Source organism: Ochotona curzoniae, unplaced genomic scaffold (genome assembly GCF_017591425.1).
Source record: "Ochotona curzoniae isolate NIBS_2020 unplaced genomic scaffold, NIBS_Ocur_1.0 contig_3622, whole genome shotgun sequence".
In the NCBI taxonomy this organism is placed as follows: Eukaryota; Metazoa; Chordata; class Mammalia; order Lagomorpha; family Ochotonidae; genus Ochotona; species Ochotona curzoniae.
The window spans coordinates 20,563,831-20,580,224 of record NW_024465926.1 but is presented as its reverse complement, the minus strand read 5'-3'; the positions used below and the strand labels follow the sequence as shown (position 1 = coordinate 20,580,224).

Below are 16,394 nucleotides of genomic sequence, written 5' to 3'. Positions count from 1 at the left end.
CTCATTGCGTCACCGCCAGTGACGTGCCCGTTTCCAAGATGGCGGCGGCAGTGTCCGGCGTGCTGGGCCGGGCGGGTTGGAGGTTGCTACAGTTGCGGTGCCTGCCGGGTGAGCCGGAGGCTGAGTCGGGGAAAGGGAGGAGCAGGGAGGAGGCGTGAAGCGGCTGGGGCTAGGTGTGGGGACGAGAAAAGAGGCCGTCGTGGCGGCCGGCGAGCAAGGTGAGGTCAAGGGCGTCCGCGCGGTGGCCCCCGCCGGCGTCGCGAGCTCCTTGGTCCGCTGTGGTCTTTATTCGTGAGCTGTGAGGGACAAGAGCTACAGAGCAGGACTTGTCAACCCCGGATCTTGGAGCTAACGGAGCCTTCGAGAGGGTTGGGAGCGCCCAAGGTCACGCAGCTCGGCGGCTGCGGATCTGACTTTGCGACCCAGTCTCGGCTCCTCCGCCAAACGCCTGGGCCAGGATCCTTGGATAAGATTGAAGCACCTAACCGTGATTTCCCTAAAGCCAGACATTCCCCACCACCACTGCACTAATTCTGTGCAATTCTCTTACCACCTTTGCTACCGTGTTCTGCGTATTTTTACTTCTATGCGTGAGTTCTGAGAAATGGAGTTTTAAAGAGGAAATTTTGTATCACTGCGTCAGTGGAAAAACGGCTGTCATCTTTCATAAATAGAATGGCTGCATGAATGCATGGACGTAGGCATCGCCCCTGTGGTTCTCCCCTGCTGGGATCCACGACCATTCTTCACGACCTCCCCAATTCCCAAATTTTTTGGATATTTCCTCTAGTTTTTTCTGTGCATGTAACAAAAATGTTGTTATTTTTACATGCATCTTCTATTTCCTTTAAAACCAGTGTTTCCTGAGTTATTGTGTGGTATTTTTTGTGGGTTTTTGTTTTTTGGCAAAAGGTGAATCCTTTATTTTTTTTAAGACAAAAGACCAATTTAAATATCTTTAGTAAAATTGATCCCTGCGTTAAGTATTACGCAACAGTAATGAATGCATGAGTTTGCCAAAAAGTTGGCCAAAAAGTGAGTTTACGAGAAGTGTGTTCATAGCAACTTTATTTATAATAGCCAAAGGTGTGCATAGCATGAGAAATACATTTTGCAATGTGGAAGTGGCCTGGAAACTATAATGGGTAAAAGTTGGAGGAGTTTGCAGGTACCTGTTAGAAAAAGTCTGGGTACTTGAAGGAGTGGAGGGAGAAGGGCTGAAAGTTAAGGAAAGAGGAGATTGTACATCTCACTGTGTGCTCTAGCTGGCCTGACCAAAGCTGGGGTTTTCTTCCCACAGGAAGAGAGATCTTGTCCTCAAATGTTAGCAGAAACAGTTAAATTTTTTTTTTTTTTTGCTGGTCTTGAGTTTTCTCAGGCAGTAATTCTAAGGGGGTTTGAGTCATTTTAGCAACTAACTCTTTATGGGCCAAAGTAAGTCTTGTTAGGAAAAGGAGGCAGAGGCCCTGTGCTGTAGCCTAGCAGCTACAGTACTCATCTTGCAAGCGCTGGGATCCCATATGGGCCCCAGTTCTAATCCCTGCAACCCACTTCCCATCCACCTCCCTGCTTGTAGCCTGGGAAAGCAGCCAAGGATAGCCCAAAACCTTGGGATCCTTCACCACTTTTGGGAGACCCAGAAGAGGCTCTGGGCTCCTGGCTTTGGATTGATGCAGCTCTAGCAGCAATTGCTTGGGGAGTGAATCAAAAGATGGAAAATCTTCCTCTCTGGCTTTCCTGTGTATATATGACTTTCCAATAAAAAAATAATAGTAATAAAATAAATATTTAAAAAAAAGAAAAAGGAGTCGAAAGAACCTAGCTTGAGTTAAAGAAGAAACCTCTGTCAGATCTGATTGGCACAATATAATCAGTCTCAAAAATATACTAAGTGAAAAATGCCGTCTAGAAAAAGTACATTGAGGGGCCATCACTGTGGTATAGGAAGCTAATCCTTTGCCTGTGGCGCTGCCATTCCATAACGGTGCTGGCTCATGTCCCAGGTGCTCCATTTCCAATCTAGCTCTCTGCTTGTGACCTAGGAAGGCAGCAGCAACAGAAGATGGTTCAAGTCCTTGGGCCCTGAACCCAAGTGGGAGACTTGGAGGAAGCTTCTGGTTTCACATCAGCCAGCTCCAGCCATGTGGCCATTTGGGGAATGAACCAGCAGATAGAAGATCTTCCTGTCTGTGCCTTCTGTAAACCTGCCTTTCAAGTAAATATAAAACACATTTTTTAAAAAATGAAATCTGAGGACACACAAAACTAAGACAAGCAAAAACCTGGGTTGAAAAACTTGAGCAGTGGGGAAAAAGCAGTGTAGGTGAGGAATGGTTGTGAAGGGGCAAGTGGGGCTTTCTGGACAGGCAGGGGTGGTCTCCCTCTGCACCGGGACAGGTATGCATTGGCTCAAACTCAGGGTGACACACTTAAGAGCCGTGCAGCCTGCTGTGTGCCCATAGCCCCTCACAGGAACAGGGCACACTGAGTCCCCATTCAGGGTGTATGTGTAAAAGTGTTCAGCATGAGGACTGTGAAGACCCGCAGCAAGCAAGTGGGCAGTATGTAAAGACTGGTGATGAGATGGAGCCTGTGGGGGTATGTAGCTCTCCTTATCTGTTTTATAATAAAATGTGGGACAGAAACAAATAGTTTGAGTTTATGCTTAGGAAAACACTTGTCAGCATCCCTGAAAGCAAGAGGCATATGGTGACTTTGCAAACACAGACATTAGTGGCATACCCAGAGATGCTGTGTAAGCCCCACGAGGTCGGGCCTGCACCCTAACGCCCGCTCTGTGCCCTTGCTGCCCTGCTCTCATCTTGGCATTTTCAAGTCATTTTCACTTTTTTTTTGTAAAGACTTAATTATTTTCATTGCAAAGCCAGATATATAGAGAGGAGGAGAGATAGAGAGGAAGATCTTCTGTCTAATGATTCACTCCCCCAGTGACCGCAATGGCCGGAGCTGAGCTGATCTGAAGCCAGGAGCCAGGAGCTTCATCTGGATTTCCCACGTGGGCGCAGGGTCCCAAGGCTCTGGGCCGTCCTTGACTGCTTTCCCAGGTCACAAGCAGTGAATTGGATGGAAAGTGAGGCTGCCGGGATTAGAATCAGTGCCCATATGGGATCCAGTGTGCTCAAGACAAGGACTTTAGCCTGTGCTGGGCCCAATGACTTTCACTTTTTTGCTCAGACATCAAAACATGCCCATTGAGCAAATAGAGATTATTACCCAAAAGTGGCAGATTTCCAATTCTGCATGTTGGAGTGAAACAGTTTGCCTGTTACCATGTGACTAGCAGGTGGTAGACACCAGCCAGATCTGTTCCCTGACTCGTTACTTTTGTCAGCACATCAAATCCTGGGCTTTGAGGTTGCCTGGGATGTTTGTGGGACGCAACACTGGGTCCATGGTTCTGGAGGGTTGTGCCCTGCTCATGCTTCTTGCCTTCTGTTTCTCACTGGGCATTCACTGGCCAACAGCCCTGACTGATCAAACCCCATTTCTGTTTTAGTGTCCCGCTGCCGCCCACTCCTGTTGTCTCGTGGCTTCCAGGCCTCTGCTGTGGGGCTGAGGTCTTCAGAAGAGCAAAGGCAGCAGCCTTCCCCATCCTTTTCTCAGCATCCAGAGGCACCGGGGGCAGAGAAGCCCACTCCAGAGTCGACTCGCTCACCGCCCAGGTAGGTGACAGAACCCTACCCAGTCTGTCCTGAGTGTGCCTGGGTGACGCCCCCTGTACCTGCCTCTTCCCCTCCCTCAGATTCCAAGGCTAGCTGTACATTGTTTGACTCCCGTGGTGTCTGTACTTTCTAAAACACCTAGACAGCACAAGTGGTTCACAAAAATAAAGCAAAAATGACCCTAAAACATGGATGGAAAGGGTGTGTGTGTGTGTGTGTGCACACACAGGTTCTTACCCTGGTAACTTTCTTAGCATGCTTCATTTATAAATGTATGCATATACATAATATCAATAACACTCCATGCCATTGCATAACCTGCTTCTCACATAACTTTTAAAATGTCACTCAAAGCACACATCCTTTTTTGTATTTTTAAAAATTTAATTCTTTTTGGACCCAGCGCAATAGTGTAGTGGTTAAGGTCCTCGCCTTACACATGCTGAGATCCCACATGGTTGCCCGTTCTAATCCCAGTGGCCCTGCTTCCCATCCAGCTCCCTGCTTGTGGCCTGGGAAAGCAGGACAGCCCAAAGGCTTGGGACCCTGTATCTGCATGGGAGACCTGTTAAGCACATGACTCCTGGCTTCAGATTGGCCCAGCTTCAGCTGTTGCAGCCATTTGGGGAGTGAGCCAGTGGATGAAAGATCTTTCTCTGTCTTCTCCATAAATCTGGTCTGCTGTCTGTGTTTGTCTTTTCTGTATATGTGACTTTCCAATTAAAAAAAAAAAATAAAATAAATCTTTAAAAAAAAATGAAAGACCTGCATGGGTCTTAAGGACTGGAAAGAATCACTCAAAAAAAAAAAAAAATTTGTAAGGCTTTATTATGGACCAAACCTTATGAATAATACAATTACTGCCCCTGCCTTATAAACTTACAGTCTGGTGCAAATATAGCTAAAAACAACCCTGTGAACCCAGCATGCCGAGGACTGAGCACAGGGGACTCCGAGGGCTGTGGGAGCACTGCCTGGGCATCACACGTGCTCGACTCCCTGGGCCCTTCTTCCTGTGCACAGGCAGGGTGACACGTCAAAGCCTCCATGTCGCCAAGGCATGTGACCTCACAGCATGTACTTCCGGGAGCTTCCACTCCTCTTGTGCCTGCTCAGGCCCATCCTGCGTGACGGGCATGAGGCAGTGATTAAGCAGGCTGGCCTCTGTCCCCTGTTGCAGGTACACAGACCAGAGTGGCGAGGAAGACGAGGACCATGAGAGTGAGGAGCAGCTGCAGCACCGCATCCTGACTGCAGCCCTGGAGTTCGTGCCTGCCCACGGGTGGACAGCAGAGGCCATTGCCCAGGGAGCCCAGGTACGTGGGGAGAGAGGGCCAGCCCGCCCTGGACCTGCCTCCAGCACAGCTGCACACTTCTTGGGACCACAAGAGTTTTCTGTGATTTTTGGTTTTTTTCTCCAGTAGAGTGGGAAATTGAGTTTATTTTTTTAAATATGAAAACAGTGGACCAGGGGATTAGGTTCTAAAGGCAGCTTACTAGGCAAGCGTTGTCTGAGCAGAACTGACCCTGAGGCACCACTGATCACCAGAAGCACTGGGTTGTTATGCATCCCAAAAGAACACACATGGATCACACATCATCAGTTTATGATTCACACTGACTTACTTTTTTTTGGAAGATTTATTTATTTTTATTGAAAAGTCAGATTTATAAAAAGAAGGAGAGACAGAGAGGAAGATCTGCCACCTGCTGGTTCACTCCCCTAGTGGCCACAACGGCTTTGGGCCATACTCTGCTGCTTTCCCAGGCTACAGGCAGTGAGCCAGAAGGAAAGTGGGGCACCAGGGTACAAACCAGTGCCCATACAAATTAAGAAAAAAAAAAGAAAAAGAAGCACCCATATGGAATCACGGCATGCTCAAGGCAAGGACTTTAGCCACTAGGCTATCACGCCAGGTCCACTAACTTTATTTTAAAGATTTATTTGTTTGTTTATTTGAAAAGAAAAAAAGCGATATCTTCGATCTACTCGTTCACTTCCCAGATGGCCTCAATGGCTGCAGCTAACCTGTCCAAAATCAACTTCTTCAAGGGTCTGTATGGGATCATCCTCTATTGCTTTCCTTGCTTTCCCAGGTGCATTAGCAGGGAGCTGGATCAGAAGTGGAACAGGCAAGTCTCCAATCACCTAACATATGGGATGCCATCACTACAAATTTTGGTTTGATCCAGTGCCATGAAATTCAGCTGATGTTCTTAATCCTCTGTTACATCCTCTCCCAAGAGCACACAGTAACAGACGTATTAATGACATGTCTGTGTCATCTGTGACTCTGCTGTGTATTCATTTGGAAAGCTTTTTCTTTTTAAGATTTATTTATTTTTATTGGAAAGGTGATATACAGATAGGAGGAGAGACAGAGAGGAAGATCTTCCATCTGATGGTTCACTCCCCAAGCAGCCACAATGGCCAGAGCTGAGCCAATTCAAAGCCAGGAGCCTGGAGCCTCTTTCAGGTCTCCTACGAGGGTGCAGGGTCCCAAAGCCTTGGGCCATCCTCGACTGCTTTCCCAGGCCACAGGCTGGGAGCTGGATGGGAAGCAGGGCTGCCAGGATTAGAACCGGCGACCATGTGGGATCCCGGCACTTGCAAGGCGAGGACTTTAACCACTACACTATTGCGCCAGGCCCCATTTAGAAAACTTCAAACAGTACAAGCAGATGTAAAGAAGAACATAAAACCGTTCATGATCAAAGATTTTGCTGTCATTTTAATACTGTCCGTCCTTAAAAATTATTACTCATTTATGATGTCAGTGTTTATTGAGCAAGCAGTGTTTATTAGATGCTGTGCTAGATGCTGGCAGCATGGTAGCAGTCATGGTAGAATGGTCTCTGCCCCTGTTGAACTTCAATCTAGTGACATTAACAAATGCATGCATGATGTGTACTATCAAGCAAAGGTGCCATTGAGACAAACCAGGAGGTACCTGCTCCAGCATGGGGCAGGATAGAAGAGAATCTTTGAGCTGAGAAATGAGGCACGAATAGACTTTGGCTGGTTTTCTGGTGGCAGAAGGGAGTGGTCAAGTTCAAATGGAGAGCTGGCAGGTGCAGAAAGGGAAGACACCTGCTGTTAGAAGCCTTAAGATGAGAAATGTCAGTGGAAGCAGCATCAGGCAAAGCTCTCAAGCTCAAGGAGCTAGGCTTTTACTCTAAGAGTACTTGAAGACACGAGATTAAGTTTGGCACTTCCTGTGTCCATTCTGGCTGCTGGATGAGAGATGGGTTGGAAGGAAGCAAGAGTCATTGGGGGCACCCGTCAATCATCCAGCAGGGAGAAGGTGGTCTGGTCTAGAGCCACACTGTTTAGCTGGTTATCCTGCTAAATTTGGTGGTAGATGAACCTGGGAGAGAGTGATGGAATAGCACCACCAGAGTGGCCAGGGGCAGGTGGGTATGTAGGGCTGTTATTTGCTAAAACTGGGACTATTCGAAGAGGACAGGGTTTAGGGGAAGATGGATACAGTCTTGAGCTTGCTGAGTAGGAGGGATTTTTGAGTCAACTCATTGGAGGCATCAAGCACACAGGTTTGGAACTGGAGGGGACAACTGGACTGAATACTACACTTGGGCATTATCAGGATATGCATGTGATGATAAACTAGGGAAAGGAACAAGATTTCCTCAGGCCAGAGTGTCACGGGAGAGAGTGTTCTAGATCCACCTGCAACTGTGACAGTTCAAGAGTTGGAGTTTGAGCACCCTGATATTGGAGGCACAGTAGGAGAGTGGACCTAGGAGGGAAACCCTGATATTACAGCAGTAGTGTTGGGCGGAGTGCTGAGTCAGACATGCTTTGGAATGGGAGGAGGTGTGAGTACAGGTGAGGAGCTGGAGAGGCACTTGACCGTGAAGGGTAGATGGGACCTGGGGTGTACTGGGCAGGGGAGATGTGAGGGAAGTGAGAGTGTGACTGGATGCTGATGGGAAGAGTATAGAAACAGAAATGAGAGTGAAGCTAGATGAGAAAATAGGCAAAACCAGAAGTCTGGGGTTGCTTTTTCTTCTTACAGAAGTTGGACTATTTATTTGGAGAAGCAGACAGACAGAATGCTCTGATTTACTGCCCAATTGCCCATCGTGGTTGGGACTAGACCAGGAGCCAGGAACTCAATCCAGGAGCCACACAGGGGCAGCAGGAATTCAGTTACTTTGATTTGTCATCATTGCTTCCCAGGATCTGCCTTAGTGAGAAGCCGGAGCTGGAAATCAAATCAGGTGCTCTGATATGGGATGTAACATGTTAGCCAGCTTCTTCATTACTAGGCTGAACGCCTGCCCCTGCCTGCAGCTTCTTAAAGGCAAGGATGAGGAACTCTAGAAACATATGAAAAGACTGGCCTTCAGTGTAACAAGCACACAGTTGGAGAAAATGCTAAGGGCAATTTTCTCGAAGCATGTTGCAGGCATCTCAGAGGGTGGCTCTTGTTTTTCTGTGAAATAGATGCAGTCGTCTCATGGACCCAAGGCTGGGAAAGGTCAGGAGACAAAAACTCTTTAAGATTCAGTACAGAAAGTGGTGGAATGGGTAGAGGGAAAAAACATAATGGGATTATATGGAAAAATCTGTTCAGACTGAGCATTTGGTTAACTAGATGTATGCACATCTTCACAGGGGTGCTATAGACTTGTTTGTACAACATCATTTGGGTACGTTTCTAATTCTTTTCTTTAGGATAAATTCCAAGGAGCAGAATTGCTTTTCAGGGAGTGTGTTGGTCAGGGTTGAGTCAGAAGACAGAAACCACACCAGTTACGGGAATAGAAAGTTTAGTACAAGGACTTGTTAGCCAGGTGCAGAGGCACACAGAACACCCTAAGGGTGCTGCGGAGCTAGCAGCTATAACCAGCAGCTCCATCACCAGGGCCAAAAACAGGAGGGAGAGTCGGACTGGTTCCAGCTAGGGGCTGCAGGTGGGTCCCCTGATGAGACCCTCAGACCTCCCCTCAAGGAAGGGGCACTGCCCTGTTTGCAGTAGTGTCTCTGAGCTTAAAGGGACTGTCCTTTGGGGCTGGCACCTGACCTGGAAGGCGGTGCCTGATTAGGAAGACAGCAAAAAGGTGGTGACTTGATGAAACTAGTTCCGCCAAGTGTCGGGAAACTACACACTGTTGTCAGCCACTGTTTTCCTGGGTGAAGACATATCGCTGGGCTGATACTGCAGCCAGACAGACAAGAAGTAAACAAAGACTATCATGGTGATATACAGGTAAAGCCGCTCGTGTTACCAACTTGGACACACACTACTTGAAGTCCCAGCTGCTCCAGTTACGATCCAGCTCCCTGCTAATGTACCTAGGAAAGCAGCAGAGGATGTGCCAAGTGACTTAGGTCCCTGAACCCAGTGAGAGACTGGAAGAAACTCCTGACTGCTGGCTTGGGATCAGACTACCTCCAGCCATCGAGTCCATTTGGGGAGTGAAACATGGAAAAACTCTTTGTTTCTGTTCCTCTCTTTTTCCTCCTCTTTTTTCTCTTTCTAAACCTGCCTTTTAAATAGACAATTTTAAAAAAAGTAGTAAATATATGACATGCAGACAGGAAGTAAACAAGAAGAAGCAAGTCCCTTCCTCCTGCAGCCTCCACTAATAACCCTGTGGCAGAGCCTGAACGGGAGCCAGGAATGGGGTTTGTGGGCCCCAGAGCCTGCGTCCCCAGATGAGTCTAGAAGGGCAGCTTTGCATCCGAGAATAATCCAATACTTCATGCAGCAAATTTATGTGTCTGAGGTCCTTACTGGTAAAATGTGGCTGCTAACAACACTCACTGGGTGGCGCTATTGTGAAGGGCAGGGAGCCAATACATGCCAGGCAGTAAAGTGATCCCTTCCAGCATCTCAGCCTTGCTTTCTTCCTGGTGATCTTCCTTCACACAAAGAAATGCAGCTCAGCAGCTCAGTACTGGCAAAATCCTAGGTGGCCTCTTAGTTCCAAATGTCCCCATTCCTGAGCTCATTGCTGTGGACTCCGTTCCCCACACATGGATTCCTTGCTTGGTGCCCAGCAGGGGAACTTAGACGGTAGAGGGACTGCTGGTGGTCAGCTCGCCAGGCACCAGAGAGAAGAGGAGCAGCTGCTAGGTGTGGCGACTGTGCTGAGCAGGCAGCATGCGTCCCACCTGCCCACCACCTTTCTGTTTTCTTATCCCCTTTGTAGTCCCTGGGTCTCTCCAGTGCAGCGGCCAGCATGTTTGGAAACGATGGCAGTGAGCTGATCCTGCATTTTGTGACTGAGTGCAACGCCCGGCTCACCCGTGTGCTGGAAGAGGAACAGAAACTGGTGCAGCTGGGCCAGGCAGAGTGAGTGCAAGGGCATTATTGTGCAGGGTGGCAGCTGAGGACTGGGCTTCGCCAGCCGTGCCCAGGAAGCCAATCCAAGCAGAGGCAAAGGAGAATAGTGTGGAGCAGCTCTGTTGCTCTGATGGGACTGAGCCTCCTGCCCCTTGGCACTCCACCTGTGCCTGCTGATGGAGAGGAGCTGGTGGGCCATCCTCCTCCAGGGCTGAGCAAACAGTGTGGTGCCCGCCCTGCCCCTGATCCAAAGACACACTGTTTTCTTTTCCCTCTTCCAGGAAGAGGAAGACAGACCAGTTCCTGAGGGATGCAGTGGAAACCAGACTGAGAATGCTGATCCCGTACATTGAGCACTGGCCCCGGGTAGAGTCTCTGTCCAGGCCCCAAAGCCACAATCCCACGCGGGTTTCTCATGGGCTGCACCTGTTACTCGGAGCGCTTTGCTTACTGTTGGGAAGCTACCTCATCAGTCCGCTCCATACAGCCAGTAGTCCTTAGTCGTCAGGGTTGAACCTTGGGGGCAGCAAAGAGCCACCCTGAGATTCTGGGACTGTGAGTGGCCTGGGGACAAAGACACACCCGGGGGAGAGGGAAGGAGTCCCTGGAGAATAGGATGGTCAGGAAATTTCACTGGCCATCACCACTTCAATGAGGCCTGTCATGTTTCAGATCCCAGGGACTGGGACTTCATGGTCCATTGTTGATGTGATGCTTGGAAGCTTGGAGTAGTCATTCCCAAGGCCTCCTTCAAACCCTTTTTCTGAAGCTCTTTTTTCCTCTGTTTCAAAGCACAGCAGTGTGGCCCTTTCTTTAAAGCACATCAAAAGCTAGAGGGCCTCTGACGGCCACTGTCCTCTGCCCGGCTGGAACACTCTATTGCTTGTGTAGTTTCGGTCCTGCAGGTGACAGACACTTGAACACATACAGTGACAGACACTTGAACCTGGGTAGTGTGCCTCACCCCAAGCTGGGCACGTAGGGAGGACAGTTGAGGGTCACTTCTGTCACTGGCTTGTGCTTGCCACAGTCATTTTTACATCCCTGGCCCCTTCTGCCTGGTGGGCAAAGCAGTGGAAAGGCTCAAGTAGGCCCTGGACTGCCTTCTAGGCTCAGCATGCCATTTCCTCTGGGCTGCTTCCTGAAAAGAGAATGTCCCAGCCAGTACAGGACTTCTGTCTACCTCCTACAGGCCATAGCCAGGGCACAGGACATGGCTGGACCATGTCCTGTTGGGAAAGCTAAGGGAAGGATCTCTGCTTTGGGCCATCACTTGCGTTAGTTGAAGAATTTTTGGTTTCAGGAAATACAAGTCAACTAGACCAATGAAGAAAAAAAAAGGACGGGGGGATGGGGGTGGAGGGGAGACATTTATGGTGATGTCGCAAAGATACATCAGGGAGTGCTGCTGGGCTTGCCAGGGGCTGAGCACTTGTTCCCCCAAGCTTAGCTCCTGTCTCTGCTTTGTCCTCTGTGTCAGAGGATGGGTGCCTTCTCTCCTCCTTGCTGATAGCAATCCTAGGCAGGGCAGCCCTTCTTCTGTCTACATTGCAATTCCAAGTGCAAGGGATGGATTGTGTGGTCGGGCCAGGTGTACGCAGAAGGGGCTGCTGCTGCCGGGATGTTGGAGATGGTGGGTGGAGACAGTGGGACTCAGAAAACTGGAGCCAGGCAGGTTCCCAGGTAAGGCCAGCCACCTCCATCTGTGCTTACCCACAGCTGGACCTGTTCCTCTGCCGCTCTGTCCCCAGGCCCTCAGCATCCTGCTGCTCCCTCACAACATCCCACCCAGCCTGAGCCTGCTCACCAGCATGGTGGATGATATGTGGCATTACGCTGGCGACCAGTCCACTGATGTAAGTGCTTGCATCAAGCCCATGGAACACTATAAGTTTGTGACATTTGTTTGATCACTGTGCCTTGGGGGGGGGGGGGCCTGTGGCATTGGTGCCATCTGAAGTGTGAAGTCCTTCCATCAGCCTGAGTAGCATGCAGGTCATCTTCCCCCAGGCACCAGCGTTCTGGCCCCAAGCCTGCTTTGGGGACCTGAGGGAAGCCTCAGGGCCCCTTGCTGTGGCCATGTCTCCTCTCTGTCAGAGGTGCAGATTCCACATCAGGCTTCCTTAGACTGCAGTGAGAGAAAACAATGCCCTGGGGACACCCCTGCTTTGACAGGACAGCCCCCCCCCCCCAGCCTGACATGCTTCACAGACATCAATAAGCCCCTTTAAACAGATGCTGAGAAAGCTCTGCCTAATGAATGCCTTCACTTTTGTGGGCAGAAGTGTAAAAAGTCTGCCTTCACCAGAGAAATTGCGAAGTGATGAACTCCATGGTGAGGGGGCGCTGGGCTGCTCTCAGCACAGCAATAACAAAGGGCTGTAATAAACTTCCTCCCAGTGGAGATCCAGAGACAGCAGGAAACAAATTAGAAATCAGCGAGCTGCGGAGCCTGACCTCTGAGGAGCGCCGTGCCAGGCATGTGGAAGCTGCTGAGAGGTCAAGCCCTCATTGCACCCGGGTGCTGTTTCTGTGCACACTCCCGCCCCAGCCCTCACTTCACTGAGCAGCACACCAACGTGTGGTCCTACCTGCTGAGCACAGCCCTGCTGGGGCCCAGGTGCCTTGAGACTTGGTGCTTTTGTTGGCCGCCCCAGAAGTGACAGGAAAGCACTGTTTCATTTGGTGCTCATGTGTTCCACCCCACTGACCAGACTCCCAGAGGCCAGGCCCAGAGCATGCATTCGGAATCTCCCAGCTAGTTTTGAAAAAGTAAGAGCTCCCTTGGCCGGTTCACTCTCTGAATGCCTGCCACGGCCATGCCTGGGAGACCTGGACGAAATTCCTGGCTCCTGACTTCGGATTGGCTCAGCTCCGGCCATTGTGGCCGCTGGGAGAGAAAATTTTTAAGAAATTTTTTTTTTTTTTTAAAGATTTATTTTTATTATTTTTTCATTGGAAAGGCAGATATACACAGAGGAGAGACAGAGAGGAAGATCTTCCGTCCGATGATTCACTCCCCAAGTGAGCGCAACGGGCCGATACTATGCCGATCCGAAGCCAGGAGCCTCTTCCGGGTCTCCCACGTGGGTGCAGGGTCCCAAAGCTTTGGGCCATCCTCGACTGCTTTCCCAGGCCACAGGCAGGGAGCTGGAAGGGAAGCGGGGCTGCCGGGATTAGAACCGGCGCCCATATGGGATCCCGGGCGTGCAAGGCGAGGACCTTTAACCACTTGCGCCACCGCGCCGGGCCCAGAAATTTTTTTTAAAAGCCTGAAGCACCCGGGCCAGTGGCTACTAACTACGTACCCTGGGCATGATTTTGCAGTTTAACTGGTACACACGCCGGGCCGTGCTGGCTGGCATCTACAACACCACGGAGCTGGTGATGATGCAGGACTCCTCCCCGGACTTTGAGGACACTTGGCGCTTCCTGGAGAACCGGATTAACGATGCCATGAACATGGGCCACACTGCTAAGCAGGTAGCTGGGGGCTGGCCACGTTGGAACCCTCCTAGGCACACTGTTGGTGGGCCACAGCTGGCCTCCTGCTTTGCCTTGCATTGGCTTCAGCCAACAGTCTGGGGGAGAGGGCGCCCTTCCCTGGACACCTGCCCTGCATGGTTCTCCCTTAAGCCAGCCCTTCCCTGAGACCCTTGCTTATAGCCAGGACATCCATGGGCTCTCCAGCACACAGGACCCTCTTGACTCCAATTTGTCCCGCCTTTGAGCTCATGTTGGGACCTTAAGGGACACTGACTGTCTTTCTCTAGGTGAAGTCCACAGGAGAGGCGCTGGTGCAAGGACTCATGGGTGCTGCAGTGACGGTGAGTGCCGTCCAGCTCATCCCTGCCCACCCCCAACCCATTCTCACCTTGCAGTGCTGCTGCATGTGCCACTGCCCTCACATGGTGGGCAGCTATTAGTAACCCTGAGCCTGGGTCAGATCCCACATGTCCCACCTCTTTATTTTCCCACTGCCATCCAGATGCATTGTAAATCCCGAGAGCCCAGGCTGTGACGCCATAGCCACAGCTGTTGCCTTGAAAACCCTGCTCCCTCCCATTGGATTCCTGGCCTAAGGCACAACCTCACCTCTCTGTTTCCATCCCTGTATCAGCTCAAGAACTTGACGGGTCTAAACCAGCGCCGGTGAGGGAAGGACAAGCTCAAGAGCCTGGAGGGAAGTGAGTGGGTGGATGAGCAGGGCTGTGGGGAGCATGAAATGCCTTCCACCCAAGAGAGTGTTCATGGAGACTCCTGGAAGAATTCCCGGAACCCCCTGCAGCACCTGGGAACCACAGTGCACCTGATGACAGGCCCTGGCCCCGGATTGGGTCGCCTCTTCGGTTCCTGACACCCAGTCAGGCCTGACACCCTGCTGCCAGGCAGGGTGATTAGAGAAGTGAGACTGTGATTGACATTCAATCGGCTTGTCCCCGTCATGGTCTCACGTCACGTCTTAACCTTCCTAGAAATGCTCTTGGCGGGCGGCTCTAAGCCTGAGTGAAGGCCAGAAGTCACCAGATGGTGGCAGCACCCCCCAGTGCAGGCACTGCTCACCAAGGCATCCTGAGACGTTCCTGGGACCCCCTCGGCCAGCTGCCTCACCTGAGACAGGTTCCTGGTGTTCAGTGATGCTTGGCCTGGGGAGAGCTGTGGTCCCAGGCCTGGTGTCACATCACATCAGCACGGATTGCAGGATTGTTAGAGTATTTAAAGTCTGTACAAATTAGAATAAATATGTTTGCAGCACTTTTGTTTTATGTAGTTCATTTCCAAGTGGACTATGATAGGAGGGAAATGGCAGGGTTGTAGATGAGGCTCGAGTTCTAGTCCTGTTCTACCTAAAAGCTACTGGGTGATTGGAGAACTCTGTGGACCCAGATCTTCTCGTCATAAAATGGAGGCAGCAGGATCTTTTCAGACCATTCATTCCCTTGGCTGCACTTGTCTGTCCCATTTCAGGGGCAGATTGTTTGAGTCCATTATTTTCTCTGGCTGTGCACTGGCTGAGCTCCCTTGTCATCTGCCTGACTTCTCTCTGCTTTGTGCTTTGCTCCTTCTTGCCCACATCAGCTGAATACTGATGGAGAGTCAGAAGTGGATCTCCAGTCCCTCTGGGCTTTTCATGGGGCCTCCTGTGCGCCTCTCTGGTTATCAACACCCTGGAAACTTCCTGCAGTAGCCACCCATGCTCCGTCACATTCTTTCCTTTAGCCTTCATCATACCCATTACACAACTCAGCAGATAATTTTTTTTTTTAAGATTTATTATTTGGGATCCGGTGCAACGGCTCAATGGCGAAATTCTCACCTTGGAATCAAGAGTCCTATGTGGGTGCTGGTTTGTGTCCCAGCTGTTCTGTTTCCCACCCAACTCCCTACGTATGGCCTAGGAAAAGCAGTGAAGGACAGCCCAGGACTTTGGGACCCTGTACCCGCATGGGAGACCTGGGGGAAGCTCCTGGCTCCTGATTTTGGATAGGTTAAGCTCCAATCATTGTGACCATTCGGGGAGTAGACTAGCACACAGAGGATACTTCTCTCTTTTGCCTCTCCATAAATCTGGTCTGCCTTTCCAGTAAAGATAAATATCCAAAAATTATTTTTGGAAAGGCAGAAATCTTCATCTGCTAGGTAACTCCCCAAATATCTGCAATGACTGGAGCTAGACCAAGCCAATGCCAGGACTCAGGAGCTTCATCCGAGTCTCCCACGTGGGTGCACGGGCCAAGGACTTGTACTTCTGCTGCTGCTTTTCTCAGGTGCATCAGGCCCATAGTTAGTTCATTAGCTGGCCAGACTGGGGCTAGAACCCTCGAGTGCCCTTCCTCCTTGTGAAGGTGAACCTTGTGAGCAGTTGCTATTTGCCAAAGTCTGCTGAACCTTAGGAGGCTGTTTTGGAGACTGGTATTATTTGAGTATACACACCATGTGGCACACACAGGTGACGCAGAGGTAAAGAGCTGTTAGACCCACTGCAAAGACTGGACTCGGAATGATGCTTTATGTTGAGGAGCTTTGGTCCATCCCAGCAGTTTCCACTCAGACTTGTGGGTAGAAGGACATACATTGGGCCCAGCGCGGTAGCCTAGCAGCTAAAGTCCTTGTCTTACACATACCAGAATCCCATATGGGCGCCGGTTCTAATCCCGGCTGCTCCACATCCCATCCAGCTCCCTGCTTGTGGCCAGGGAAAGCAGTCGAGGATGGCCCAAGGCCTTGGGACCCTGCACCCGTGTGGGAGACCTGGAGGAAGTTCCTGACTCCTGGCTTTGGATCAGCGCAGCACCAGCCGTTGCTATCACTTGGAGAGTGAATCATCAGATGGAAATCTTCCTCTCTGTCTCCTCCGCTCTGTGTATTTGACTTCGCAGTAAAAAAAAAAAAAAAA

General features: G+C 50.4%; 1 protein-coding gene across 1 annotated transcript; it reads left to right on the top strand.

The window, feature by feature from the left end:
* Positions 1 to 20: 20 nt before the first annotated feature.
* Positions 21 to 14,752, top strand: COQ9 (coenzyme Q9). The gene is made up of 9 exons (XM_040982646.1): positions 21 to 108; positions 3,518 to 3,683; positions 4,864 to 4,999; positions 9,864 to 10,006; positions 10,279 to 10,363; positions 11,749 to 11,853; positions 13,325 to 13,480; positions 13,771 to 13,824; positions 14,118 to 14,752. Exons 1-9 carry the CDS (start codon positions 39 to 41, stop codon positions 14,151 to 14,153), a joined length of 951 nt encoding a protein of 316 aa, XP_040838580.1. The 5' UTR covers positions 21 to 38; the 3' UTR covers positions 14,154 to 14,752.
* Positions 14,753 to 16,394: the final 1,642 nt, after the last annotated feature.

Excerpts from the sequence above, each read along its gene's own strand:
- COQ9 (XM_040982646.1), top strand. The coding sequence starts at position 39 with ATGGCGGCGGCAGTGTCCGGCGTGCTGGGCCGGGCGGGTTGGAGGTTG. Across the intron at positions 3,684-4,863 it reads TCGACTCGCTCACCGCCCAG|GTACACAGACCAGAGTGGCG; the intron begins GTAGGTGACAGA and ends CCCCTGTTGCAG. Across the intron at positions 5,000-9,863 it reads CCATTGCCCAGGGAGCCCAG|TCCCTGGGTCTCTCCAGTGC; the intron begins GTACGTGGGGAG and ends TCCCCTTTGTAG.